Source organism: Stegastes partitus, unplaced genomic scaffold (assembly GCF_000690725.1).
Source record: "Stegastes partitus isolate 25-593 unplaced genomic scaffold, Stegastes_partitus-1.0.2 Scaffold248, whole genome shotgun sequence".
NCBI lineage: Eukaryota > Metazoa > Chordata > Actinopteri > Pomacentridae > Stegastes > Stegastes partitus.
In genome coordinates this window covers 393818-421674 of record NW_007577979.1, presented here as the reverse complement: position 1 = coordinate 421674, position 27857 = coordinate 393818, and the positions used below count along the sequence as shown (strand labels likewise).

At 40.6% G+C, this 27857-nt stretch overlaps 1 protein-coding gene across 1 annotated transcript; it reads left to right on the top strand.

Annotated features, from left to right (window-relative positions):
• The first annotated feature begins 1320 nt into the window (after nt 1–1320).
• Nucleotides 1321–23763, top strand: orc1 (origin recognition complex, subunit 1). Its single transcript, XM_008281865.1, has 17 exons — nt 1321–1567; nt 3378–3505; nt 3992–4161; nt 7541–7961; nt 8162–8432; nt 9860–9922; nt 10820–10921; nt 14394–14643; nt 14719–14825; nt 16112–16213; nt 16390–16561; nt 18234–18341; nt 19220–19369; nt 21352–21471; nt 21576–21745; nt 21844–21931; nt 23135–23763. Exons 1-17 carry the CDS (start codon nt 1473–1475, stop codon nt 23327–23329), a joined length of 2712 nt encoding a protein of 903 aa, XP_008280087.1. The 5' UTR covers nt 1321–1472; the 3' UTR covers nt 23330–23763.
• The last annotated feature ends 4094 nt before the right edge of the window (nt 23764–27857 follow it).

The window sequence follows — 27857 nt, the reverse complement described above, 5'->3', positions numbered from 1 at the left end:
CTGCAAGATGCTGTGGTAGCCATGCTGGGTCAGTATGCCTTCAGTTTTGAATAAATCCCCAACAGTGTCACCAGTAAAGCACCCCCACACCATCACACCTCCTCCTCCATGCTTCACGGTGGGAACCAGGCATGTAGAGTCCATCCGTGTCACACAAAGACACGGTGGTTGGAACCAAAGATCTCAAATTTGGACTCATCAGACCAAAGCACAGATTTCCACTGGTCTAATGTCCATTCCTTGTGTTCTTTAGCCCAAACAAGTCTCTTCTGCTTGTTGCCTGACCTTAGCAGTGGTTTCCTAGCAGCTATTCTACCCTGAAGGCCTGATTCACACAGTCTCCTCTTAACAGTTGTTCTGGAGATGTGTCTGCTGCTAGAACTCTGTGTGGCATTGACATGGTCTCTAATCTGAGCTGCTGTTAACCTGCGATTTCTGAGGCTGGTGACTCGGATGAACATATCCTCCACAGCAGAGGTGACTCTTGGTCTTCCTTTCCAGGGGCGGTCCTCATGTGAGCCAGTTTCTTTGTAGCGCTTGATGGTTTTTGCGACTGCACTTGGGGACACTTTCAAAGTTTTCCCAATTTTTCGGACTGACTGACCTTCATTTCTTAAAGTAATGATGGCCACTCGTTTTTCTTTACTTAGCTGCTTTTTTCTTGCCACAATACAAATTCTAACAGTCTGTTCAGTAGGACTATCAGCTGTGTATCCACCTGACTTCTGCACAACACAACTGATGGTCCCAACCCCATTTATAAGGCAAGAAATCCCACTTATTAAACCTGACAGGGCACACCTGTGAAGTGAAAACCATTTCAGGTGACTGCCTCTTGAAGCTCATCAAGAGAATGCAGAGTGTGTGCAAAGCAGTAATCACAGCACAAGGTGGCTACTTTGAAGAAACTAGAATATAAGACATATTTCAGTTGTTTCATACTTTTTTGTTAAGTACATATTTCCACGTGTGTTAATTCATAGTTTTGATGCCTTCAGTGTGAATCTACAATGTCAATAGTCATGAAAAGAAAGGAAACTCTTTGAATGAGGTGTGTCCAAACTTTTGGTCTGTACTATATATATATACGTATATACGTGTGTATACATATATATAATAGCAAACGGGAACTGTTGAATCAGTCACCTTTGCTGAATCATTCTGGACTTTGTGAATAGAGTTCTGCTCATAGATATATATAATAAAGGCCTTTATTATATATATCTTTGGTTGACCTGTGGAGGGCAGCAGTCCGCCCCTGCTCAGTCTTGTCTGCCAAAAATTTCATCAGAAGAAGAAACCAACGGAAGTGTCGAAATTTTCGCGCGAAATGTTCTCGCTGTGTCTCGCCCGCTGACTATTTGTATCTTCGTTTGAAACTGACTGTCAGTTAAAGCAGATATAACGCGCAGATCATCTCAAAGGTGTCTTTTTATTTACCGAACTCGTAGAAGAGACAGGGAGGAAACAAGATGAAATATTTCACCAGACCGAGGGTCAGACGAGAGTACAAGTGGCGTGGACAGCCTCTCGGTTTCAATAGGAAGCTAAAAACCTACGATTACGGGTGAGTATCTCTGTCTTCCTCCCACCGTTGATTTTTTTTTTAGAGGTAAAGTTAAGTTTAATAAAGAAAACATACATTTTCCTTAGATGAGAGTCTAAAAGATTCATTCTGTCTTTAATAGATTACAGAGTAGCAAACTGTTGAATCAGTCATCTTTGCTGAATCATTTCAGCATGATTAAATGATTTAAGCGAAAGTGTCAGCAATTCTGTTGCCAGTTCTCCACTAAGTTTTTTGATTTTCGTCTACAAATTTGTAAAATTAAGACAAAACACTGAAAGAAAAAAGTTATAATGACGAGTACCCATTGAGTCTTGATCTCCACATACACCAAACACACTGTGGCTGGCCACCAGACGACCAGGGCTGTACTACGAAGCCAGATTAGTGGGTTAGCAGGTTTTCAGTGCCGTGAAGGTGGCTAGATCTCCATGATAACTGATGCTGTGGAGCTAACCTGGTCGGGAGCAGGTTATGTTCAGAGTTTCGGATTTAGATGCGTCTCCCTTCTCGCATCTGCACACCCGTTCATCTCCATGTTACTAATACTAAGAGTACAAGAATGTATGAATGTCACTTGATGTTTACCACACACACATGCGCTGAGTTATGAAAGAGGTTCGACACACAAACTATTACTATACAAATAAAATGACTGACTAATTGTGATAGAGTGATATATATTATATACACACATTTGTAAGTCTTGCACCGGACGTGGTTTGTATATTCCAGTTGTGTGTCGCGCTTACGAGTGCGTAACAGAATTGTAGGAATGAGGATATTGTTGATAGTGACACGCCAAGGTTGATTTGCAGGTCACAGGCAGGAGGATGGAGGAGACTAGGAGACTGAGTTAAGTGAAATGAGATGAGCCTTCAGTGTGCCAAAGCTGCCCAATTCCTTCAAAACAAAAGCATGAACAAGCACTCCAATGAACTAAAAGCATAATGCCAGTGATAAAGTTAAACCAATACAGCCACATTTAAAAACAAAACAATTGTTTGATTTTTAAATATTACCAAAGTAATTAACTGCTTCAACAGGCACTTTGACTTTGATGTGAATACTTTTTGTTATAGCCTAACACACACCTTTAGGGTAACTAACGAGTCACGTTACTTTTTAACGCTCTTTAAAATTTAATTTAACATTTTTGATTCATAATTTGAGCCCTTTTTTGAAACGCATTTATTTTTGAAATAGTCGTTAATATTTTGAGCCTAAATAATCCTTTAAGTTAATATTTTTATTCCATTTTTTACAAACATGTCTAGAATATTACATGGTAACACATTTTTATGCACTTTCCGCATTGTTTCCTCAATCCTGTCTAACCTACATCATCACATTTTATGGTCTGTAGTTTGGATGTAGATTAGCTGCAGAAATAATTCATACATCTTTTTTATAATATGGAAGCTGGATAGGTAAACTGGATTTTGTACACATTTGCCAATGTTTCCAAACAGTAGATGATATATGGAACCATTACTGAGAAGTATTAAACATGTGTTATAAACAAAGTCTGTGCTGGTATAAGAAATCCTTCGTCTTGTATAGTTTTTGAGTCTGAATAGGTCTGCAGCCCTCAGTACTGATGAACCTTATGTCCGCTGTCTGCGTGCTGCTGTTTTCTTCATAATGGGATACAAAAACAACAACCTCAGTACCTGCAGTTACCTACCACACTGAAATTGATTGATAGATTACAAATAAACCTGTTGTGACATATTTGATCACTGCAGTTTCATTCTGAAACTCCAGCTTTTGCCTACATGATTGACAGTGTTTGTTTATTGTGTGTCAGCTCCTTGGCCATCAGTGTGGAGGGTCTCCCAAGGACTACCATCATTATTCCTGGGCAACACATTCTCATAGAGGGGGACGATGAAGACAACCCATATGTGGCTAAAGTCGTCAGGCTATTTGGTGATGGTGAGTTATGATCAGTTATAGGGAATTCAGGAACTGATATGTTATTACCCCAAAATAAAGGCTATTACCACTAGAATCCAAAACTGATGTATGAAAATGATATTTAATACTGGTGACACAAAAATAAGTGTACAGGGAGTTTTACATGTGATTGCGCAGGAATGTGTTGTATGGATGTTCACAAATCTACTCCATCTGGAGGTAAGTACATCTATGTAAATGATAGAGAACAAGTTTAAATTAACCAATTAAAATTAAAGCAATTAAATATAAACACACAGATGGGTGACAAACCCAAGATACAAACCCAAAGAAATGAGTGAAAAAAACACAACGAATGCAAACAGTCCCACACTTGCGTGCTGCCTGGAACATCCAACATCCAGTCAGGCTCAGGATGCCTCAAGACATGTTTTACATGACCAAAGATTTGTTAGACTTGTGACTCAGACATCACATATGCCTTGTCTTCTGTTGTGTGTTTAGAGAGCGGGAAGATGAAGGCACTCGTTCAGTGGTTCGTACGGGTGTCTGAAGTGCCTTTGAGCAAACTGAAGCTGCTTGGCAGGGAGCCTCATCCACAGGAGGTTTTCTACTATCAGGGTCGCAGCTGTGACGACGAGGTCAACGTCGAGTCTATCCTCCAACCTGTGCAGGTGACTATCACATGCAGATGCCCCAAAGTTCTTTCTTTCTTTTAATTTTGTTCTGCTTTGCTAATGCAGAAGCTTGTCCCTTTAATGTACATACATGGATGCAAAATGTGCACAACAATATCTAATGATGAAGAGTATTGAATTCAGAAATGTGCATTCTGTAACCTCTTAAAATAACCTTTTATTCACTGTTAGTGTGTGGTGTAATGCAGAATCTGAAAGAAATAACACTACACACAGAGAGGGACCTTTGTAAATGTCAGGCGTATCAGTGCAACCAATGAAAATGCTGATTAACAGTTGACAGATTTTTGATCAAAATGCTTGCAGTCTGGAGTGCTGGCCTGATAAATTATGTAAGCTTGAATATGTTTATTATATTAGGAGCAATGAAAGACAGACCCACAAAGAAGATACCAAAGTTGGATGTGTTTTTAATCAAACATTTCACCCATTTTTCAATCCAAATGACTACATGTTCCTTCTGAATGTTTTTACAGTCAAAAAAAGTAATTTTCAAGTAGTCTGGGGTGTAGGATAGGCACAGCTAATTGACCTATTTACACAACTGACAAGTTAAATAACAATCATTAATTGCAATGCTACAATGTTTTTCAAATTGAATTTCATGGAACAGTCTTTAATTATTGAAACATTCAAGATTAGTTTGTAATTTCTTGTGTACTTCCGTACATAAAACACAAAAGGCTGCTCTCCCAGTCCCCGTACAATACAAATGATAACATTAATAGAAATAAATGACAATAAAAATTCTCCTAATAAATATAGGTTAGAAAAGCAGTGCAGTGTAATTGGTATTAAAGTGCATACTGTCTGAGTTTACTGTGGTGCTTGTAGGGACTGCGTAGTTTAGTCCATTTCAGGTGACCGTGCTAATAGGAGGATTAGAGGGTGAGAAGGTGTGTTCTGGTATGCTGGTGGGAGAGGACACAGTCTATCGATAATCCTGAAAGCTTGTGGGTAAAAGCTGTTAGCGTTCTGCTGGATATGGCAGAGTTGCTTCTATACCTCTTACCTAAAGGCAGGAGGGAAAGCAAATGGTAGGATGAGTAGTGAGGACCTTTGATTATCTTGGAAGCTTTGTTGATGCAGCACCACTGAAAATTCTCAAGAAGAGGAGAGGGGCAACAATGATCTTACTGGTTGTTGTTAGCTAACGCTATGCTTGGTTGGCATAACTACAGCGATGTTATTGCTAACTTAAATAGACAGGGAGTAACTTAAGCTAGGTTAGCACAACTTTAGCAATGCAACGTAAATGAAAAGCATGACCGACGCAGTGAAGCACACATCATTCGTCATGACACATGGCAAAAAGAGTTAAAGTGAAACAGGAGACATGTAGAGTCGTTATTAATGTGACATCGTGGTTATGAACTTATCTGTCAGTAGCTCTGCTCAGCCCACTCCTGTAATGTTGCCTGGCTGCAGCTTCCTCCTGTACTACTGAGAAGACAGCGGTGAGGACTGATGGACTGAATGGAGTCAGAGCTCCATCTAGTGGACAAACGGCACAACGACAGCATTCTGCATAACTGTGACACATAACAGCATTTACTGTTTTATGAAACAACAACCAGATGGTTAGCCAGAACGTCATCAAAATTTAATCATCTGTGCATTGTGCCATTAAAGATAAAGATAACTTTATTGATCCCACAGTGGGGAAAGTTCACTGTTACAAGAGCTCCAAAAAAAGTGTACAGTCAGTGCAAGAATAATTGGGAAACCCAGTGCAAAATGTAGGAAAGAAACAGAAACAGAAAAACAGAAAACACATGGTGCAAAAATTGCAAGAGATTTCTTGAAAATTTCATGAAAATCCATTCATAACTTTTCGAGTTATCTTGCTAACAAACAAACAGATAAATGCCGGCTAAAACATATCCTCCTTGGCGGAGGTAATAAATAGTACAAATGGTGCACATATTGTTAAAAGGTGTATCAACATCCTTTTTCCACGTCTTTTACTGACTGGTTGCTAAACAATATATTTGCACCATGTTGTAGTCAGATGGAGTACCTACCACGACCTACTGACCTTTTTGGGTACCACTATAATCTGTAGTCTGAGTTTGAAGTCAGATATCTTAATATCTTGCTAATTACAGAGATTGTACCTCCACCCAAAAGCTAAAAAGTTCTGGCTCAGGCTCATTTTTCACTTAAAGCACTATTTATGCAGCGCGTCTGTGTATGCAGCGTTTTCTTTTTGCAACGCGTTTCTGTTTGTGCAACGCATTCATGTATATGCAGCACGTTTGTGTATATGGACGTCATTTGCCCCCTGTTGGCCACCGTAGATAAGCGCCTCTTACACCCCATTTCCACCAAGCTGCTTCCAGTGCTAGTTCGGAGCCAGAGCCTGACATAGCACCAGTTCTTTGTGCTTTCACCACCTAAGCACCGGCTCCAGGTTCTCAAAACTGGTGCTTAGCAAGCACCAACTCTTTGCTGGGCCAGAGCTAAGAACCGAGTGTGTCAGGGGCTGGGGGCGGGGTTATTGTGACCAACGAGACCGATGGGAACACAGAATGGGACAAGTGGTAATTTGTGTCAGTTTTGGGCAGGACATCCTGGTCCAATCGCAGATGTATTGGAATGACTCTCAGGACGTTTTGCACAAACTGATGCGCTCTGAAATCCAGTACAGTTGTCATACCAGTAGCACCACAGTGGTGGGAAAATAGCACTTTTCTAACTTCGGTGTACTGCTGGATTTACGCTTAGAAATGCAGTCTTAAACGGAGCGCACCTACATGCACTGTTTTTCTGCTCATAGAAAAGACCTCACTGGAAAAGAAATCACTCTGTTTCATCTAGGGTTGGGCCCGAATAGCCAACTATTCATTTGCTGTGCTGGAATTGGGATATCAATTTTGATCTCCGAATATTATAGTAAAACAAATCTGACATTAGAACACCCTAGTTTACTCTTTTTAAAGTCATTTTTGGTCGCACACCGGTCTGAGCACCGCAGCCACCAACAACAGCTACTGCAGCCTATGTGAGGCGTTCAGGGAACATTGGTAAATTGTAGAGTCTATCGATAAGAAAATGTTCAGTGAGTCATATGTTTTGCCTGTGACAAGGGGGAAAGTACCAGTGAAAAAGTTAGTCTGGAGTCCTTGCCAATGGACAAGCAAACAGGTTCTCAGGAGGTGCGAGATTTGAACCAGCTAATCACTGGCACTAGCACCAGCAATGAACGAGCACCCAGTTCTTCTTGGTGGAAAGGGGTATTTAAGGTAAAATTGTTCAATGAGATTGTATGATTAAATCTAAAAGTGTTTAAAAAAGAAATAATTATGTTTTAGGATGAATGGCCCCTTGAGATCCCTCTCCTTTACCCTCCCAGGTGAAACACCTGGATGCCGCTGCTCCGTTCCCCAACTCTGATGACAAAGACACTTTGTACGTCAAGCTGTCCTGGGACTCCAAGGCCTTCAGGGTGGTGGCTGAACCTGCTTCAGCTTCCTCCCTTGTTCCCCATGCAACACCCTCCCTCCCCCCCTCACCCCCCTGCTCCCCACTTACAGCCACCCCTGCCTCCAGAGGCTCTTCTCGACGGGCCCTGCCCACTCCAGACCCTGCTGTCATGTGCAGAGCGTCACTGGGGGAGGTGAGTTACAGCATGGCCACCATGAGTACAGGTAAAGCCAGTGCTGTGGAGTCACTTCACTCGGCCACCAAACTGTCTGCTTCAAAATGCCTCAGTGCCAAGAGGAGGAACTCGGCGGCCAGGATGCCTGGAGTCCGCAAGAAACTGGAGCTCAACAGTGAGTGTTTGAGACAGGCTTTTAAAACACAAAAAAACGTTTTCTATTTTTGTATTTTGTTGGGTCTGTTTTTGCATGTCTTAATATATATGCATGAGAATATTATTATATTTCAGTTGTTTAAACTGAAAAAGGCCAGGTGTTACTGCTTAAAAATCAACAGAATATGTTTTTAAAAAGTGTTTTTTTGTCTTTGCCAGGTCCAGAAAAGAAGTCGATGATAGATGAGGACGTCAAAAGCCAGCTTCTGGATGAGGAGCGGGATTCAAAGGTGATGCTGGATCACAGGCTTTCATCGTCTCCCCCTCAGCCTCGCCCCCTCACCCACAGGCTCACGCCCATTAACAAGGCCCACAGAAGCCTCGCCGCTCAGGGCACCATCCACCTGAAGCCTTCTGCCATCGTTGTTGACAAGCTGTCCCCCTCGAAGATGAACAGACCTTCGTTATCTGCCAGGGACAGTTCCACCAGGTCAGAGTCAATGCTCACATACTGCCACAGCATTCATTCACCTCTTTTAAAACACACCAAGCAGTTTATACAATATACCTCACAGTGCAATAAATCCTTACAAGTTAGGAGGTTAATTTAAAGCAGCGTTCAACATAAGATGCTCATTGCTATCACCAGTCTTATTCGTTAAACTTTGGTTTAATGTGTAATGTTTGCTCAAGCTTGTAAGATCGTATAAATACTGATTAAATGGCCATTTAATATGTTGAACCGCTTTTGTTGATGGCTTTAACTATAAACAAAATCTGATTAAAACCCGAGCATTAAGATGTTTAAACATGTTTTACTCGATAAACCCAGAAATAAACTAGTGTAGCCTATTGGTTTGTAAGCAGGCGTAACTTGCATGAAGCCACAAACACACCAATCCCTCTTCCAGGCATCAGCAGGTCAATGAAATGGAGGTCAGTTTGTTAAGTGGCACTGATAAAGTGCAGAGGAGAAGAAACGCCACTCGAAGGAGAAACTATACACGTGGGTACAGCCGTGAATCAGACACTCAGTGCTTTGTTAGACTGTGTTTACACGGCTTGGTGAAATTGAGAAATATTAGAACTGTGTTAGAATCATTGGCAAATGAAGGAGTAGATTCTGAAGTTCAGTACAGGAGCAATGAATGAATGAATGAATGAATGAATGAATGAATGAATGATTGGACCTTAAACAAAAATATAACAACTCGGGTGTAAAGATTCCCCCATACGAACCGGAAATTGATTTTAACTCTCAGGTTGCAAAGTTTATGGATTGCAATGTACTGAAGGGGTTAATGTTAATATTTTCTCATATTTAATACAGTAACAGTCTGTGTTGTCTGTGTGTATTTGAAAAATGTACACAATGACATTCTTCTGACCTGATATATTTCTCTTTCTATTTTTTTCACCACACAAGTAGATTCATGCTGCATTGCATCGAATCGCATCAGAATGTATTAAAAGATATCGTTAGTGAATCGTATCGTAACCCATAGTATCTAGATTCGGATCGGATCCCCTCTTAAGGTAGAGATGCACACCCCTAATAACACCTCATCTCCAGTTTATATTCCAGTCGCTACTCCTTCATTTTTCCATTCAGCTGGAGTCCTGGAGCAAAGTGGTGTGTTAGGGAAATAAAGGAATAAAGTTTTCCTCTTAATTCCCAACTGCGCGGGTTTGTGTTTTTGTTTTTGCAGGGTTAATGTTGTTTGAAGTGTAAAGCTCCAAATCCAATGAAGCTTAGTGTTCCAATTTTAACCCAAAAGTGAAAATATACAGATAATAGTCATAAATCACTGATGAGACTTTAAATGACAGAGTGTTTTTTTTGTTTTGAAGATGCACAAGGAGGTGAAGGTGAAACTGAAACAAATATGACATCTCAACCTTTACGTCTTTAAACAGAGTTACCACCCCTGCCCAAAGGAAAGAGCCAAAATCGATGAAGGACCCACCCCTGGGTGTGCTGTGAGTACATACACTCTTATATTTACTGGGTTTTATCTCACATTCAGGTCACAGAAAACCAAACTCAATAATTTCAGTTCAAGTTCATTGAATTCTAGTCAGTTCAGGCTGAGAGTTACTTCTTTCCTGCTAAAATAATAACCTTGATTTGTTTTACATACAGTAAGTCACAGCAGAGGTAGTGCGGGCAAAATGTTGTGTTGTATTCAAGCTGTTCAAAAGCTCTATTCATTCACTCATTCATTCTAGTAAGTCAATTTGTGTTCAAACTGACTTACTATCATAGCAATATGATGGAGCTTAAATGTTTCATTCAAAACAGCATAATCTTTGATACTGGATACATTTGATGACAACAGTTTTGGAGATGTAGGTAAATCCTCATAAATCTGTTTGTTTAATGCAGAACAGAAGCAAGATACAGTGACATGACAAGCATTATGTTCAGTTAGTATTCTAAGAGAAGTCAGGACTGAGGACAAATCTCAGCGGTCACATTCCAGGCTTGTCATGGGAATCCTTGGCCTTTAGCAGATGTGTGCAGGAAAAGAAGGAGGAGCCACAACTTCCTAAAGCAGGTGGCGGCTCTAAAAATCTTTAATTTGTCCAGAATCACAACCACAGCTGGAACACTCTGACAGAACACTGGAGGTGCCTTATCTGTCTGCACAAAAGTGGAATCCTCCAGTGTTACTGCAGTGATTACAAGCATGTGACTGTGATTAGTAATTGCTGTGCTGACTGCTGACTGGTGTCTCTGAGAGCAGCTGTGTAAAAGATAAGATGAAGAGCCAATCACAAAATGATGTCAATAATAAAGCTTTCTTTTATGCTGTATATAAAATAATACAGGTTACACCATTTACACTTTTTACTCTTTGTATGTTTTGTGAACAGAGCTGAGGACGACTGTGAAAGTTCCCCAGTGGTAGCTGCTGCACTACGGAGCTCTCAGAGGAAGTCGGCTCTGCTTGTGTCGTCGCGCATTAGGAAACAACTGTGAGTGAATAATGACATCTGACCGCCTGCAGTTTTAGTTTGCGTGCTCTGCCCGTCATATATGCTTGGCATTATTAGCTGTGTGATCATTTTTAAACCTTACTACAGAATATTTACTCGGGTTCCTCTCAGAGTAAGTTATTTATTGCAATAAAGGAATTAACTAGTTGACTTACAGAGTGTTAAATGCTGGCCTTTATAACAGCTGATTAATAGTTAATGCATGTTATATTATTATTTATATTGTTATTATAAGGCAGCACAGTAGCTCAGTGATACTGTGGCTAGCACTGTTACCTCACAGTCCAGGGTTCATTTCCTGGCTTCTTTCTGTGTGGAGTTTGCATGTTCTCCCAGTGCCAGCATGGCTTCTCTCTGGGTTCTCAAGCTTCCTCCCACAGTCCAAAGACATGCTGAGGTTAATTTTGATTCTAAATTGTCCGTACGTGTGAATGTGAGTGTGCTTGGTTGTCTGTCTCGCCGTGTAGCCCTGCGATAGACTGGCGACCTGTCCAGGTGAACCTGCCTTCCCTTTGCCCTAAATTGGCTGGGATAGGTTCCAGCCCTGAAAGTTCTCTTCTTGTTGTTTAGAAGTACCTTCAGGTCACTGGTAATCTAAGGCTTGTTGTTTGGGAAGCAGTGTACAGTCTGGGCCGACAAGGTGAAGTATTCACAGAATTGTGTGTGTTCTGTGATGCAGTCAGTGATGGTGTTGATGTTCTCCTCATGTAGTTCACAGAGCACATCCCAGTCAGTAGACTCAAAGCAGTCCTGCAGTGCTGCATTCGCCCCAGGAGTACACCTCCTCACAGTCCTTGTGCAAACAGGCTGGCGCTGAATAAGCAGGGCATACCTTGAGGACAAGAAAACAAGATTGTGATCTTCTCTGCCTAGAGGGGGAAGGTCTGTGGCACTATATGCATCCCTAGCATAAGCCTTGCCTTCACCCTGACGTCTTGGACAACTTCGGACCAATCTCCAATCTTTCATTTCTCTCAAAAATACTAAAACGCTTGGTCTTCACCCAACTCCAGCAACATCTTCACTCCTGCCAGCTTTTTGGCACTTTCTAATGTTGCTTCCACAGCCACCACAGTACTGCATCGACTCTTCTCAAAGTCACCAACGACATCCTATGGCATTACTGGTACAACACTCTCTTGATTAAAATCCTACCATTGCATCTCCATCAATAGCCGCAACTCTCACACCACCCCTCTCCCCCATGGAGTCCCTCAAGGCTTGGTGCTTGGACCACTCCTTTTTTATTCTCTACATACTGCCTCTTGGACATATCATACGCTGCCATGGTCTTCAATTTCACTGCTACACCGATGATACTCAACTCTATATTTCTACCAAAACTATCACGCCAGCCATTCTCTCCACCATCACAAACTGCCTAACTGACATTAAAACCTGGATGGACAACAACTTCCTCAAACTAAACAGCAACAAAACAGAACTCATGATCATTGGACCCAAATCTCTCTCCGCTCATGATGTTTCCCTCGCCATCAATGGTCACAGCACTAACCCCTCCCCCTTAGGTTTCAGTCTTGGTATTATCATGGACCCCACCCTCACCTTTAAATCCCATACACTGTGGCTGTGGCTCAGGTGGTAGAGCAGTTGTCCTCTAATTGCAAGGTTAGAGGTTCGATCCCCACCCCTCCACAGTTGAAGTGTCCTTGGGCAAGACACTGAACCCGAAGTTGCTCCAAATGGCAGGCAAACACCTTGCATGGCAGCTCTGTCGCCATTGGTGTATGAGTGAGTGTGTGAATGGGTGAATGAGAAACATTGTAGAGAGCTTTGAGTAACACTAAGGTAGAAAAGCGCTATATAAATGCAGATAATTTACCATATCAATAACATCGCCAGGACCTCATTCTTCCATCTTAATAACATTGCCCGTCTCCGCCCCTCCCTCTCTCACTTCTCTGCCGAAACTCTTATCCACACCTTTATAACCTCCAGACTCAACTACTGCAATAGTATCCTCTACGGACTCCCCACCACTCACCTACAAAAACTGCAATATATTCAAAACTCCACTGCCTGCCTTCTCTCCAGCACTCGCTCTAGTGACCACATCACCCCTGCTCTACAAAAACTTCACTGGCTTCTCGTCCGCTATCGCATTCAATTCAAACTCCTCCTTATCACCTTTAAAGCCCTCAACAGTCTCGCCCCCTCCTACCTCATGGACCTTCTTTGACATCACTGTCCCCCCCGCCGTCTTCGCTCTGCCGATTCCTACCTCCTGACCCCCATCGTCAGAACCAAGTAGCCAAGTAGTAACTCTCTCCAGAACATCAAATCACAGCTCAAGACCCACCTATTCAAACTGGCACTTCCTCCTTGACCACACTCTCTACTATTACACTTCAATACTTCATTGTCCGTTCTCTTCTCTCCACCTTGTTTCTGTTTGTATGTTTTTTGTAAAACTTCTGAGTTTATTTAAAAAAAAAAAAAAAAAAGCGCTATATAAAACTTATGTATTATTACTATTTGCATTCAGGAGGTCTCGTGTTCTAATGTTTCTTGTGGGGAAGTCAACATACTGGTGAAAAGTTTTATCCAGCGTGACATGATTAAAATCTCCAGTTATGAGTATTAAGGCATTTGGATGTTGATCCTGAAGTTTTGCCACCATGAAGGGGATGTTGCCACATCCGCATCAGCAGGCGGAGAAATGTAAACAGCAATAGCAATGGCAAAGGTGAATTCCCCTGGGAGATAGAAGGTGCACATCCCAACAGCTAAAAGTTCTGTGTCCGAGCCACAGACATGTTCCTTCACATGAACATTGGATTACACATGTCTGTGTCCGAGCCACAGACATGTTCCCTCACATGAACATTGGATTACACCACCTCTCATTCACAAGCAGTGCAAACCCACCTCCCTTCTTCTTACAAACTCAGCGTTTCCTCCGCAGCTCCTCCAGGAGTTTGGGGCTCGTGGTAGGTAGTAGCAGTGGTCGTATTGCCATCAGCTGTTCACGAGTGTAAACAATGGTCTTACCCCCTCTCTGCATAGCTCTCTGATACATACATGGTAAAAATAACCAAGGTAACCACAAGAAAATTTGAAGAAAACATTAAAGTGCAAAAAGTAGTCATTGTGACCGGGGGTGACAAAAATGTAGAAACAAAACAAGTGCGAATAAGTTAAAAAGAAATATGAAAAAAACCCAAACGTTCAGTGAGAGATGCTGCTGCTCAGCATGGTGCCTAGCAACAGTGAATGTTGTACACAAGTACACAAAAAGTAGATTAATCTCTGAGGACTTTACTGTGAATGAACCAAGAAGCTACCTGAATACATGAATAATAAATTAAATATGTGATTAAAAGGCAGCTCAGTTGCTGTGTTTTGGCTTTGTTTTAATTAGTCAAACATTAATTTAAAAAAATACTCATGTCTTGTCAGAGTATTTGAGCTTTGATGTCTGTTTGATCAGGAATCTTCTGGACAACCAGCAGGACTTGAACTCAGATGGAGAAGATGAGGATGAGTTTGTTCCATCCAAGAGGGAGTTAAAGAGCAGCAGCGAGGAGGATGAAGATGATGGAGAAGAAGAGGGGCTAGATAGTGATGAAGAGATATTTGTGAAAAAGGGCAGACACACTCCAGCTCTGTCTCGCACTCCTCGCTCAAAGCAGAAGACCCACTCTATGATCAGAAGGCCACGAAAGACTCCCAGCAAGAAGGTTTGAATCCCGACAGAGATAGACAGCCAGACATCTGGTCATCATTTACATACCTCATGACTTCCGTTTCAACAGATCATACCTGGCACGCCACAAACCGCTCGTCATGCCACGCCCACCATCCCCAGCAGGTCATTGCCGGCCCGACAGCCTGCTAATGTCCTGGAAGAGGCCAGAGCCAGGTGAGTCCATTTCAAACACAACAGTCCCTGACCTCTCATTGTGATCTACAAGGGCCAGGTTATCATCAGAGCTGCTGAACTCAACACCTAGTACTGATGATAGTTTCAAATTAGCTTGGGTATGTGTGAAGTGTTTCCCACAATACCAAATTGATTTCAGAGATATATACATTTTCTAAACTTTAATCTAAGGTTGAAACAAACAGCAGCTTGTGGGCAAATCTGACCTTTCAGCAAGAGCATTTGGCCCCCTGACCTAAGCTGAAGTTTCACATTCTGGCTTCTAAAAAATGTACTTTTTGCTTTTTTTTAATAAATGTCCTGTAGCATAAAAGCAACAGTGCTACCAACTGCGCCAACTTGCAGCCCATCAGAGATCATAAGACAGAAAAAATACAGGTGTACCAAAATAAGAATGGTCAAAAGGGGATAACACAACCACATATCAAACTCTTAAAAAGAAATTTTAAAGGACACTAAGGATTTTGACTGTCTAAACAGTTTTGTTGTTTGTGGGCTGTTCCATGGTTTTGGAGCTTTCAAGACCAAGGCCTATCTCATTGGTCTAGTAGAGCAGAGCCCTATTCGCTGGTGGAAGAGAACACCCTGGCGCATAAGGGGTTATTAAGTCCTTGTGATTTGGAACACTGTGAAATCTTAAAGTCAGCCAGTGAACACTGACCAGTGATTGAAAAAGCCAACACTTGATCCATGTGTTTAAGCTTGTTGCCTACCCTAGCCAACTTCTGTTTACTTCTGAAATCCTTCAAAAAAGCTATTTTAAATCAGTGATGAAACTTTTGTTTCACAGGAAAGGTGTTTAAAGACTTTCAATGACTACCTTGGGAGTATTGTGGGTCTCCACAATTATCTTCCATTTGCATTCCAGTTTTCTGCACTCCTATTTCAGTGATCTAATGTTATCACTATGTAGGGGAGAGTCGGAGACTTTAACTTTCTGATTTTCAGGAGATGTAATAGGAAAAGATCGACAAGGTAAAACGTCACTGAATTTGGCTACAGAGTCAGCAGTAAAAATGCATGAGCATCTGATGGAGTGAGGTATTACAAAGGAGAGGGAATAACTTTGCTGTCCGATACAAAGATGCCCACCAACCCTTGGCAGACATGAGAAGAAAGTATCAAGTACAAGGGAACATGAACTTTGAAAACTAACAAGGGATAATGCATTTAACATAGAACTTCTTGTTGTGCAGGCAGATTATCTGCGGAATTAATTGAACTTTCAACACCTGTTGTGTATTAATGATTTTTTTTTTCTTTAGACTGCATGTGTCCTCGGTGCCAGAGTCTCTGCCATGCAGGGAGCAGGAATTTCAGGACATCTACAGCTTTGTGGAGAGCAAGATCATTGATGGCACGGGAGGGTGAGATCCAGATCAAAACTAAAACTTTTACCAGTGTACTGGCTCCCAACTAAATAGACACTGGGTTTCAGGTTCCATATGTCTTAGGACTCTAGGTTTACAAAACAGAAGTATTTAATGATCTTATACAGGAGAAATGGTTGAGTCCATCTTGTGTTTTGTTTTTGTTGTTTCAGTTGCATGTATATCTCAGGTGTGCCTGGAACAGGAAAGACTGCCACAGTCCATGAGGTGATGCGCTGTCTGCAGCACGCAGCAGATGTGGACGAGATCCCAACTTTCCACTTCATTGAGATCAACGGGATGAAGATGACGGACCCTCACCAAGCCTACGTTCAGATCCTGCAGGTGGGAACAGAGTTTTTGTAACAGCTGAGCAAGCAGTCAGAATTGTGATAGGGAATCTGTTTTTTCACTTATTAGATTTTTTAACAGTCTGTAGGAATCATGTTTACATGCATTTCTTTAATTGTCTTTATTATTATCATCAAAAGGTCATAGCTATTAGGTTTTATTTTGAAAATATGGTTTCAAATGTCACTGACATGAAAAAGTTCCTACAGGGCAAACACTTATCCATATGTTGTGTTGTGTATTTCATTATCCATTTGAATGCTTTATCAGCATCATTGCAAGACATTCCTGTTTTCTTTACACTGCAGAGAATATTGTCTTCATGCAGGACAGGCAGTGACTTTTGGATGTACTCAAGGACTCAAAACCAATATGCGTTAGGCATTTTTTCGTGGAAATTTGGAAATCTTTTGCTTTAAACGTATTGGAAATGACAGAGCTGGGTCAAGAGGTTAAAACGCAAAGGGAAAAAATACACAGGCAGATATATGGATATGTACTTAATGTATAAGGAAGCCTCTAAAGGCTATTTAAAGGTACAGCAATTTTACAAGTGAAGTTAATTTTACTTAAAATAATTTTTTTTTTTTACAATTTTACCTCAGAGTACTATTCAGTGTATCATAATAGTATAACTAAACAGCCCAATATATGAGTACAGTTTATCCTCTCTGAAGGAGTTCTCTAAAATCAGGAAAGAAAATCTAAGCCTGCTGCCCACAAACTTCTACCAGTAAGCCTGTGTTACAAGCTTGGGTGTGGTACTTGAAAGAGGTGGCTTAATTAGGAGGCAAGATCTAATAAGCTGTACCTAGGAGTTAAACCTGTGGCCCTTGTTTCAATGCACATGTGTTTTATTTTGTGTAAGTGCTTTGAGACCAAGAAAACATCTGAATCAAATGTCTTCTACGTGTTTTCATTCTTAGACAATAAAGCTAGATTCTGAACTCTTTTCAGTTAAATTATTGGAAATGTCAGAACCAGGGTGTTTGAGTTTGATCCATGTCAGAAATTAAACATCCAAATATCTTGACACCTGCTCTGTCTGTCCCTTGTCAGTCCACTGGATTAATAGAAATACTGTAGTAAAGTTCACATTCTGTGAGATAGCCTTTTTTTTTTGATGGATCTCTGACTTTAGGGGAAAATGCCTTACTGTTTCTTTAAAATGCAATAACTTACAATGTGTTATGTTGATAGGTTGTACTTGTTGGCCAGCAATTCTTTATTTCCACATCCAGCAACACAATTGTTCATCTGCAGGCCATCTTATGAATTTTAGTCTAGTTTAAACTGTAGTTTTTGTCCACCTGCTTCTGAGGGACATATCTGGCTTTTTAGCTGTTAAATGTTGCACTACCTTCACGCTGTGTCTTTAAGGTGTTTACTGGTGAGCAGGTATTGCACAGTGGCTTTTGGGCACTTTTCACTGGAAGCAACGGCTTGCTGCAAATAAAAATGAGGTTATGAGAGCACTGAGACTGAGTCAGTTAAGGTTGTAGCTGAACAGCTATCCAGTGACCTGAGAATCACTATAGAGCTCACTAAAACCAAACAGAGCTGCAGATTCTAATTTACACACACTGTTTTCACAGTGTAGATGCTCTCTTGTTAAATTGACATGTTGGTGGTTGCACTGTCTGACTGAATGTTCTCATCTTGGCAGAATCTGACAGGTCAGAAAGCCACAGCTGACCACGCAGCAGCACTGCTGGAGAAGAGATTCACCAACCCAGCACCCAGGAAGGAGACCACCGTACTCCTGGTGGACGAAGTGAGAACTCCTATTTATTTACCATAAATTATATTATGAAAACGTACTAAAAACACTGAAATATTGCCCCTTACAGAAACAGAATGAAAACATTTAAAGGTGTCACTTTTAATTCAAACCTAATTTAATTCATTAGAAGTGTCTAAGAGGAATTGCATTGAACAACTCACCACACAGATCAGAAAGAAAGCAGCCACAAGCCTTTAAAACTATTGTAATGACTATTATTTTGGTCAGTACATCTGATATGCAGAGATGATACAGAGAAACCCAAATATTAGGCAGAATTATTTTTTCAAGTATTAATTAAACACTCAGTACATTGAGGTATGAAGGCCTCATTTACAATGTAGCCAAGTAAGAGAACAAAAGATGTTGGCACACAAATGTAATTGGATAACAATAAAATTTTAAAAGGTAAAATTTAGTAAAATACAAACGTTATTTAATAAATTTAAGTTTAAAAACAAACAAATGAACAAAAACAAGAGCAGCTGGAAGTTTAACAGGATGAAATGAAAAACTTGAAGTGCTCACAGGTTAAAAATGAGTCAAGCTTTAGATTGTTTTGCAAGTTATTCCATGTTGCAAGAGCAGTGTGTAAAACATAATTTTCAGAGATAGGTAAAAACAGCTGACAACTGCAGCGTAATCCAGTCATTTAATTGTGTATGTTGGAGGCCTGCAATAAAGGACGTTAGTGAGGTGATGTAAGGTGGTAAAAAAAACTAGTGAGAGCCTTATAAATAAATGAAATAAATTAAGAGCCTTACAGAGAGAGAGGGCGATCCAACTTGAACATACAGCTCAGTCTTTTGTAACTCAGAGTTGCGACAACACAGTAATTGTCAGGTTCTTTGTGTTTTGGATTCTTGTAGTTAGACCTATTGTGGACAAGGAAGCAGAATGTGATGTACAATCTCTTCAACTGGCCAACGCAACGCCACGCCCGCCTGGTGGTGCTGACTATCGCCAACACCATGGATCTGCCAGAAAGGATCATGATCAACAGAGTGGCGAGCAGACTGGTGAGAATCTTCATGCCAACACTGTGTTCTGGCCCAGTAAAAAAATACCATCTCAGCTTACACTTTAACTGTTGTTCTGTCATTCATCTAAATTATTGCTTCTTACAGAGAAGTGCATGATTCATTTAAAAACTGGATTTAATAATGGCACTACCCCACAGTGGTACACAGTTTTCCCCTGGATAGATGGCTGTGGCTTGATTGTTATCAAAACTCCAGGCCTGTCAAGAACAGGGTAATTGTAATTATGGGTTTCTGACTATGGATCTTGTGCCAGCAAATAAGTGAATGTACATGAAAGTGTATTCTTATTTCAACCTGCTGTATTTCCCATTTATATGTCTATTGTTTGTCTGTGGGACAAGCTACATCTTGGCACTGTATACCTCTGTTTGAGATTCAGGGAAAGAAGGAGTGTGCAAAACTGCATGACTGGGTCAAAAGCACAAGATCTTTGTTTTTTTTGTTTGTTTGTTTTTTTACAGCTTTCCAATAAACTGTTTTGTTTTTTTTATGAAAAGTGTTTTTTAAATACATTTTTTTAGGAGGTTTTGTGCCTTTACTGACAGATGAGAGACAAACAATTCTGGAACCACAGAGAAGGAGAGTGGCATGCAGCAAATCCAAGCATTGGTGCCTATGTGGTAGTTTTTTTTATTTTTTTGGAGAGTTGTGGACCTCACAGTTACTGCTCTGATGTTGAGTGAATTTCTACAATGGAAGTGAAGAGTGTAAACTCAGCATGACCCGTACACACACAAAAGACACCTTAATGGGAAATACAATGAAAGAAACTACCAGAATTTTTGGACTATTGAGCATACCTGAATATAAGCCACACCCACTAACTTTAAAAATAAAAAAATGTGTTCATATATAAGCCGCGCTTGTCTATAAGCCGCAGGTGTCCACATTGTAACCTGAGAAAGATTTTTTCAAACTTTTAATTAAATACGTACCGGTAACATACGCAAATAAAGACTGTAAATGCTTTTTTCTAAACAGTGCCTGTAACACAGCTGGTTCAAAAAAAATAAAAAATAAATAAAATACAGTAGCCTATCAGGAAAAGCCATTGATCGTTATCTTCATCTTCCTCCTGCGCACTGAAACCACTGAAGTCGTCTTCTTCAGTGTCGGAATTGAACAGCCTCAGAATTACTTTGTCACACGCTTCCGCAGTCTCTCTTTCGTTGTCGCTGTCAATGTCGCTTTGTCTCGAGGAAAATTCGTAAAAATCATAAAAATCCATAAATTAGCCGCATTATTGTTTAAGCCGCAGTGTTCAAAGCATGTGAAAAAAGTAGCAGCTTTTAGTCCGGAAATTACGGTAGAGTTGGCCTTTAGGTACCTGCCACTCTGGCAAAGTCCTAAATTGTTGATTTTTATTGATTACACTCTGTTTTGCCTGTATGTCTTTAAACCAGTCACAGTCGTCCTGGGAGGTGCGAAGTGAAGAATACCGCTTTGGTATTCACTCAACGTGGTGGCCATTTGCATGCAGGGAGACAAGCATTGGGATTTCAATGGATAGTCCACGATCAAAATAAGACTAGCAGCGCTGCCTCACTGCAGGATACAAATTCTCTGCAACACTTGTAGTTACATTTTTAGTGTGGTAGTTTGTTTCCAAAGGTGAAGGAAACGGTAGCACACAGACAGTGGACGAAGGGAGAATGCCGACTGAAATACAGGGCATCCGGAAAGTATTCACAGCGCTTCACTTTTACCACAGTTCAAAAAAAAAAAAAAACTTTTTTCAAGTTGTCATAATGATGTATTTTGTGTAGAATTTTAAGGGGAAAAATGAATTGAATCCATTTTAGAATAAGGTCATAACATAACAAAATGTGGTAAAAGTGAAGCGCTGTGAATACTTTCCAGATGCCCTGTAGATGCGTTTTTGTACATTTAAAAAAAATAAAATCCTGATGGTTAAAATGCTGCTACACAAAGCTTAGCTGTTGTGTCAATGTTTCTAGGGCTTGACCAGGATGTCATTCCAACCGTACAGCTTCAAGCAGCTGCAGCAGATCATCATGTCCAGGCTGAACAAGGTGAAAGCCTTTGAGGAGGATGCCCTGCAGCTGGTGTCCAGAAAGGTAGATAAGCTGGACATCTTTCACAGTACCTCACTTGTTATGAACTCACTCACATACCTGTACACTCGAAGGTCACACATTTCTGTGTCCCTCTTCTCTGGCAGGTGGCTGCTCTGTCAGGTGATGCTCGGAGATGTTTGGACATCTGTCGCCGGGCAACAGAGATCTGTGAGCACTCAGCCACCAATCCTTCTGCCACAGGATTGGTAGGAATGAATCATGTGATGGACGCACTGAATGAGATGTTTTCCTCTGCCTACATCACTGCCATCAAGTAAGAGTCCTGCTGTCACTGCATTCATGAAACATTGGTGGATTTGTAGTGGTACACATTAGTAGCTGTAACGGTATAAAATGCCGCATGTGTTTCAGGTGTGCGTCGATGCAGGAGCAGCTCTTCCTCAGGGCCGTCATCGCAGAGTTTCGGCGACTGGGATTGGAAGAGGCCACTTTCCAACAGGTGAAGCTCAAATAAACATACGAAGAAAATGTAAAAAATGGACACTTCAAATCAAATAAGAAGGCCCAGTGGGCTACAAATACTAATGATCTAGGGATCTCAAAACTCCTTTGAAGCTGTATTAACTAAATTTCTCAAGTGACAGTTTATAAATAGCTACAACTTCAATATTATGTAAATAATTGTCTATGATGGAGATAGCAGCTAAGACCAGCATCCACTAACATCATTAATCATTAGAAATTATAACGTGAACATCAGAAACATTATTTCCAAAATATACAAATATTAGAAAACCACTTAAATGCATTAAATGTGATTAAGTCAGAGAGGAACTCTAATGTAGGTGGACAGATAAAGAGAAATGATATGACAGGAGTTTTTTTGAAAAGATTCTGCATCACATTTAAAATATAATCACAATTTACAACAACAGTCAGATTATAATGAGAGAAAAGTCTGATCATAGTTGAGCTTTCTCTAGAAATGGAGATATTGACGCAGAAATTGCCATTTGAATGCTGCTTCAGTGGAAGGATACAAGTCCAGAAACTCACGTCTTAGAAAGGAGTTAATATGATCAATGGCACTAATCTCATAATTTTGCTTGATGACCGAGAAATGGAGTAAATAAAAATGAAATATTTCCTCTTCATGTAGCATGTTAGAATCCCTGGCGTTTTAAAATGTTTCTAAATCCTCAAACTTTCTGTTAATTTTAAGTCTACATCAAAAGATGACTTATTTTTCATTTCTGTTAGTTGTATTTAATCAGCATTTTTTTTCACTTTTTTCCTTAAAGGAGTTTTTCATTCTTTACGCTAAGTTAATGTTATATTTTCAAATTTTGAGGATGTGTTTGAATAACAGCATTTAGTCATTTTAAGATAATTCTACTTGTTAGTATATGAGCAGGGTAAGTACACATCTGCAAACTGATAAGTGTGTATGTGCACACAGATGGCTCTTTGTGCTCAGTATTGTATTTATAGTCAACACTGTGTTTCACATCCTGGACTACTCAATCACATCAGCAGTGACAGTCTCTGCAGGGGCTTGGAAGGTTTTATTAAAACTTTATCCTCACAAAAAGGCCTTAGTGAATGTTAAGTCTTGAATTGAAGGAACATGTCATTATTTTATAAATGGTCTGTATGTGATTAACCTATGAGGTCCTTGTATTTTGTGTGTTTGGTCTGCCAGGTTTTTGTGCAGCACCAGGCTCTGTGTCGGGTGGAGGGTCTACAGCCCATCAGTGTGTCGGAGGGCCTGGCAGTGTGTCAGCGTCTAGGAGCCTGCAGGTTGCTGCTGCTGGAGCCCAGCCGCCTGGGAGTCCTGCAGCGCATCCGCCTCAATGTTAGCCAGGACGATGTCCTCTTTGCCCTGAAGGCCGACTAAAGGAGAAACCTCTTCTCTTGACAAAGTAAACTATATGAGAAAATGTGTGTACAAATCAACAGCTTTGTTTTACGACAAAGGTGGAAGTCGCTGGTTTGGCTACTGGATCTTGATCTGTGGTGCACACTAAAATCAACTGGATGGAGTTTTCAAGCCTTACATTACTGCCTGTGTTGAAAACTTCAACTACTGAGACAGAAATCACACTCTTCTGTTATTCAACAGAATATTTTAACACAAACTAATTTTACACCACATTTCTCCATAAATCAGGCTGTTGTCTTGTTTTAGATGTTTTTATGGGCGACTCTGTAATATCCCCAATTTTATTTGAAATGTGAGGTTTTGCTCCTCTGTCAGGGGTTGTTTTAGTTTTGTGTTATTTTTATGTTACAGGACTTGAATATGCAATAAAAGTCAATCTCTAATATTAATCAGTGTTTATTATTTTTCTTGCATTGATGGCATGATTTAATCCTGGGGTTGGGTGATCGTGTTAAGTAGGGAGATCAGTGTCTTGATGTTTCCTTCATTTGTAGAGATTATACCAGAGTAGTAGTGGGTTTTTGGTGTTGGCAATGGAGTTCTTATAATATATGATGTGATTATTGTGCATTTCTTTATAAATTGTGAGACCAGTTTTTCTGTAAAGTTGCTCAAGTTTGGCTTTCATGATTAGGGGTGAATCAAGGGGCAGAGATGGAGAAAGAAACAGATCTGGTTTTTAATGGAGTGAGAGAATTGAGAATATTATGGAGTCCAGTGTTATAATGAGAAGCCAGTTCATCGGAGATGGATAGATTGTGGAAGTCAATCAGGTGGTCAATACTTGAAGTGAGAGTGACAGGGTTGATAATCTTTGTATTGTGGAATGAGATGAGACGTGGTGTCTTGGTGATGGAGAGAGTGAGTTTGACTGTAAATGAGAAGAGAAAGTGGTCAGTTATGGGGAGTTCATCAGCTGTGAAGTCCAGAGGGGTGACACCAGAACAACAGATGAAGTCCAAAACATGTCCTTTGGAGTGTGTGGGAATAGTGGTATGCTGCCGATATCGAAAACTCTCTTTACAGGACATGAAGTCTTTGATGAGAGGGAGATTGGTATTGTCCATGTGGATATTGAAATTACCCAGCAGTATTATGTTTGGTGAGAGAGAGGATAGATGGGTGAGTAAGGCAGCAAAGTCATTTAAAAAGTTACTATTCGGGTTAGGGGGGGTAGTTGACAGTAGCAATGATGGTGGGAGTGGGACCAGACAGCCCACAGACAGTGGATTCGAATAAGCTGGAGATGGACACAGGAAAGACTTTCCACTTGTTGCAGTAAATTATCACAAGACCTTCTCCGTGAACGGAGCCACAGGCTTGACAGGTGTAAACAAACCCAGGAGGAGTAGATCCATTCACCTGTGAAAAAGCATTGGGCTGTTGCGATGTCTCAGTTAAACAAAGAAAATCTATCTTAGGGTCGGTGAGGAGGTCCTGGATGAGAAGTCTCTTTCTTGTCAGTGAGCAGATATTGAGCAGAGCGAAGTTGAGCGAGGCGTTGTCACAGCTGGTGGTGGTGCTAGCCGACCGAGCAAGGCGGGCTAACATGCTGTGGTCGACAACCCGGCTGGTGGAGCAGCGAGGGTGTCGAGAGCTGGACCAGATGGACTTCATTGCCATAGAGCTGTTTTGGTGGAAATTCCAGCGGGACCCTCGGTGGGTATTTCTGTTGGGATGTTTAGCCATTCTTCAGAGACATTCAGCTTTTTACTGGAGGTCTTGTGTTAAAAATTCCCCTGTGGTATTTAAGTTAGGCGACATTGTACCTGTATCTGCTTTGAATGATCATCATACTGGAATGTTCCTCTTCTGTCAAGCTTCTACAGACCGGGAGTCATCTTGTCAGCCAGTATTTTGGTTTGTCCACAGACATTCATGGTGCATCTAGAGTTGTAATCAGAAATGTTCAACCCCCTCACCTCAAAAGACATTAAAGTGATGTGCAAGAAAGGTAATGACAATAAATGACAAAAAAGACCAATGGACTCATCATCCCGCTGCAGAGGAAACATCGGCTTTTGGGAGAGAGAAAACAGAAGCGGGGAAAGTCAGCCGGACTGCAGGCGAGGCGACAGGCCAACCCAGGTCTTAGCTGAGCAACAGCATACCCCCAACACTGCTATTGAGCTGGCCATCTCCTTCACAGAGCAGACTGGACAAGGAACTCCGGAAGTAGGAGGAGGACTGTGTTGCTACATGCCCACAGGGATGATTTGTTATGTATTTTCATTCCACGAAAGTTGTGAGAGGCATTGGACCTCCGCTCCCCAAACCAAATTTGCATAAAGTTGAAGTAAAGTTTGAGCTCGCAGGGGAAGCTATGTCTCGTCGCTTGAAACTCCCCATGATGATACAGAACACTCTCTGTGGTGTTTCACATACAGTCATGGCAAACATTTTTAGACCACCCTTGTTTTTTTCAATTTCTTGTTCATTTTAATACCTGGTACAACTTAAGGTACATTTGTTTGGACAAATACAATGATAACAATAAAAATAGTTCAGAAGAGTTTAATGTAAGACCTGATATCTAGCCATTTTCCACAGTTTTCTTGATAATAACCAAAATCATTTAAGTTTTTGCATCAATAGCTATGGCATTGTACTGCCAAAAACAGTGCTTTTAGACATTCCATGTTTTCTTTTCTGTCTGTTGTAGTCACATGACACACACAGGAGTTAGTAACTTGATTGTTTTTGATGACTGCAGCCATGCGTCTTGGCATGCTCTCCACCAGCTTCTGACATTGTTCTGCTGTCACAGCAGTCCATTCCTGTTGCACCAATTTAAACAACTTTCCTTTGTTTTTGGGCTTGTGGTTCTCTATTTTGGAGGATACTATTATTGCAGAAATTTCTGTTCTGCCATTCTTTGAATATATTTTTATTTTTTTGGCTGGTCTTAGCTGGAGGGGTTTATAGTTACTCTGCTTCTCTTTAAAATACCGCAGACTGGCTTCAAGTCAGATGTTCAGGGACACAGGGTGTGTCACATTTTTCTTACTTAGAAAATATTTTGTGATTTCAGCAGTTAAGTTTAGATCAGTTATCATGCTGGAATATTCCTCTTGGGCTGCATCGTGGCTCAGTGGTTAGCACTGTCGCCTCACAGCTAGAAGATTCCTGGTTTGTGTCCCACTAAGGATACCTGGGATCTTCCTGTGTGGAGTTCGCATGTTTGCTATACTCTACTGTGATGCTTTTTTAAAATTAAAAACAAAACAAAAACAAACAAAAAACAACTGTGTTTTCTAATAAACTATTTTCTTAATCTCTGCACTGGAAATATTAATTTAATTCACAAATCCTTTCTAATTTTTGTTATACTTACAAGTCAACTGACTCCTTAATGGACTATTGAAGGACATTACATAGAATACAGGATTGTAAATAGGTAAGTTGCAATAGGTTTCCATCACACCAGACACTGCTGCTTTTGCAAGATGAAAATGAGGTCCAGCAGTGTGTTCTCCTCTGTGTTTGCAATGATGATGTCTTGTGAATGAACGCTGGATTAAAACAACTCCATGACCAACTTAATTGCACTGGATACAACCTTCTCTTTTAAATCACTGGAGACAATGATGGGAAAATGAGTCCATAGAGTTTGTGTCAGGTCTGAGGGCTGTACTAAGAACCGAGATTAAGTGGAAGAAGAAGAAGTGACTCCCTTTAATCAAATGGTCTCCTGACTTATTTATGAGCGATACAGATTCTCAGCTGAAGGAATGTGTTTTATCTGCAAACACGCTGAGTTGTGCAATGCTACTATCACTGAATAAAACCGTGTAATTTCAGTATCACACACTGTATACATCGTGTTGCCATTGGAACCCAACATGTATATTTGGCGACGCAGAAATCACATAATTATGTCTTTGAGGCTCTGATTTGCTGTCAGGTCGGTTTTTACTGCTTCTACTGCAGCTGATAAAACACAGATTAGAAAATTGATTATTCTACTGGTATTTATTACATAGAATATTCAGTCAATAACATTAATTTTATTTTGATTTGGCCAAAAATATAAGTGATATCCTTCATTGTGGGAAACATTTTTTTTCAGACCAAAATGCACTTCAATACAACATCATGTTTAAATATATGAAATTTAAAGTGCAACAGCTTTAATGTGAAGCTGTCAGTTAGAAATAAGCAGCTGCATTGATCGATAAAATAAATATATACAACAGTTGAACAGTTTCCTACCAGCATTCCTGTCTCGCATCACTTGCAGTAGCGGCGCTTTAAAAAAAAAAAAAATTTTTAACGTCATGCATTTTTATGTTTGTCATTGTTCTCCATTAAAACCACCTGTTGACTGAATCAGCTGCACAAGATCGTTTCACTTAATGCAGAAGAGTGACATGACACGTGAGACGCCCCATTATATGTGAACGGGCACAGAGTCTGAAGCAGAAGGCCTGAGTTAACAAAGAAAGTTGATAACCACCTTCATGACACCGGTCATCTCTGGCTG

What these genes read in the sequence shown, in the direction of transcription:
- orc1 (XM_008281865.1), top strand. Translation starts at nt 1,473, where the DNA reads ATGAAATATTTCACCAGACCGAGGGTCAGACGAGAGTACAAGTGGCGT. An exon ending in CTAAAAACCTACGATTACGG is followed by an intron (nt 1,568 to 3,377) that starts GTGAGTATCTCT and finishes ATTGTGTGTCAG; the next exon opens with CTCCTTGGCCATCAGTGTGG. An exon ending in CCTACGTTCAGATCCTGCAG is followed by an intron (nt 16,562 to 18,233) that starts GTGGGAACAGAG and finishes TCATCTTGGCAG; the next exon opens with AATCTGACAGGTCAGAAAGC.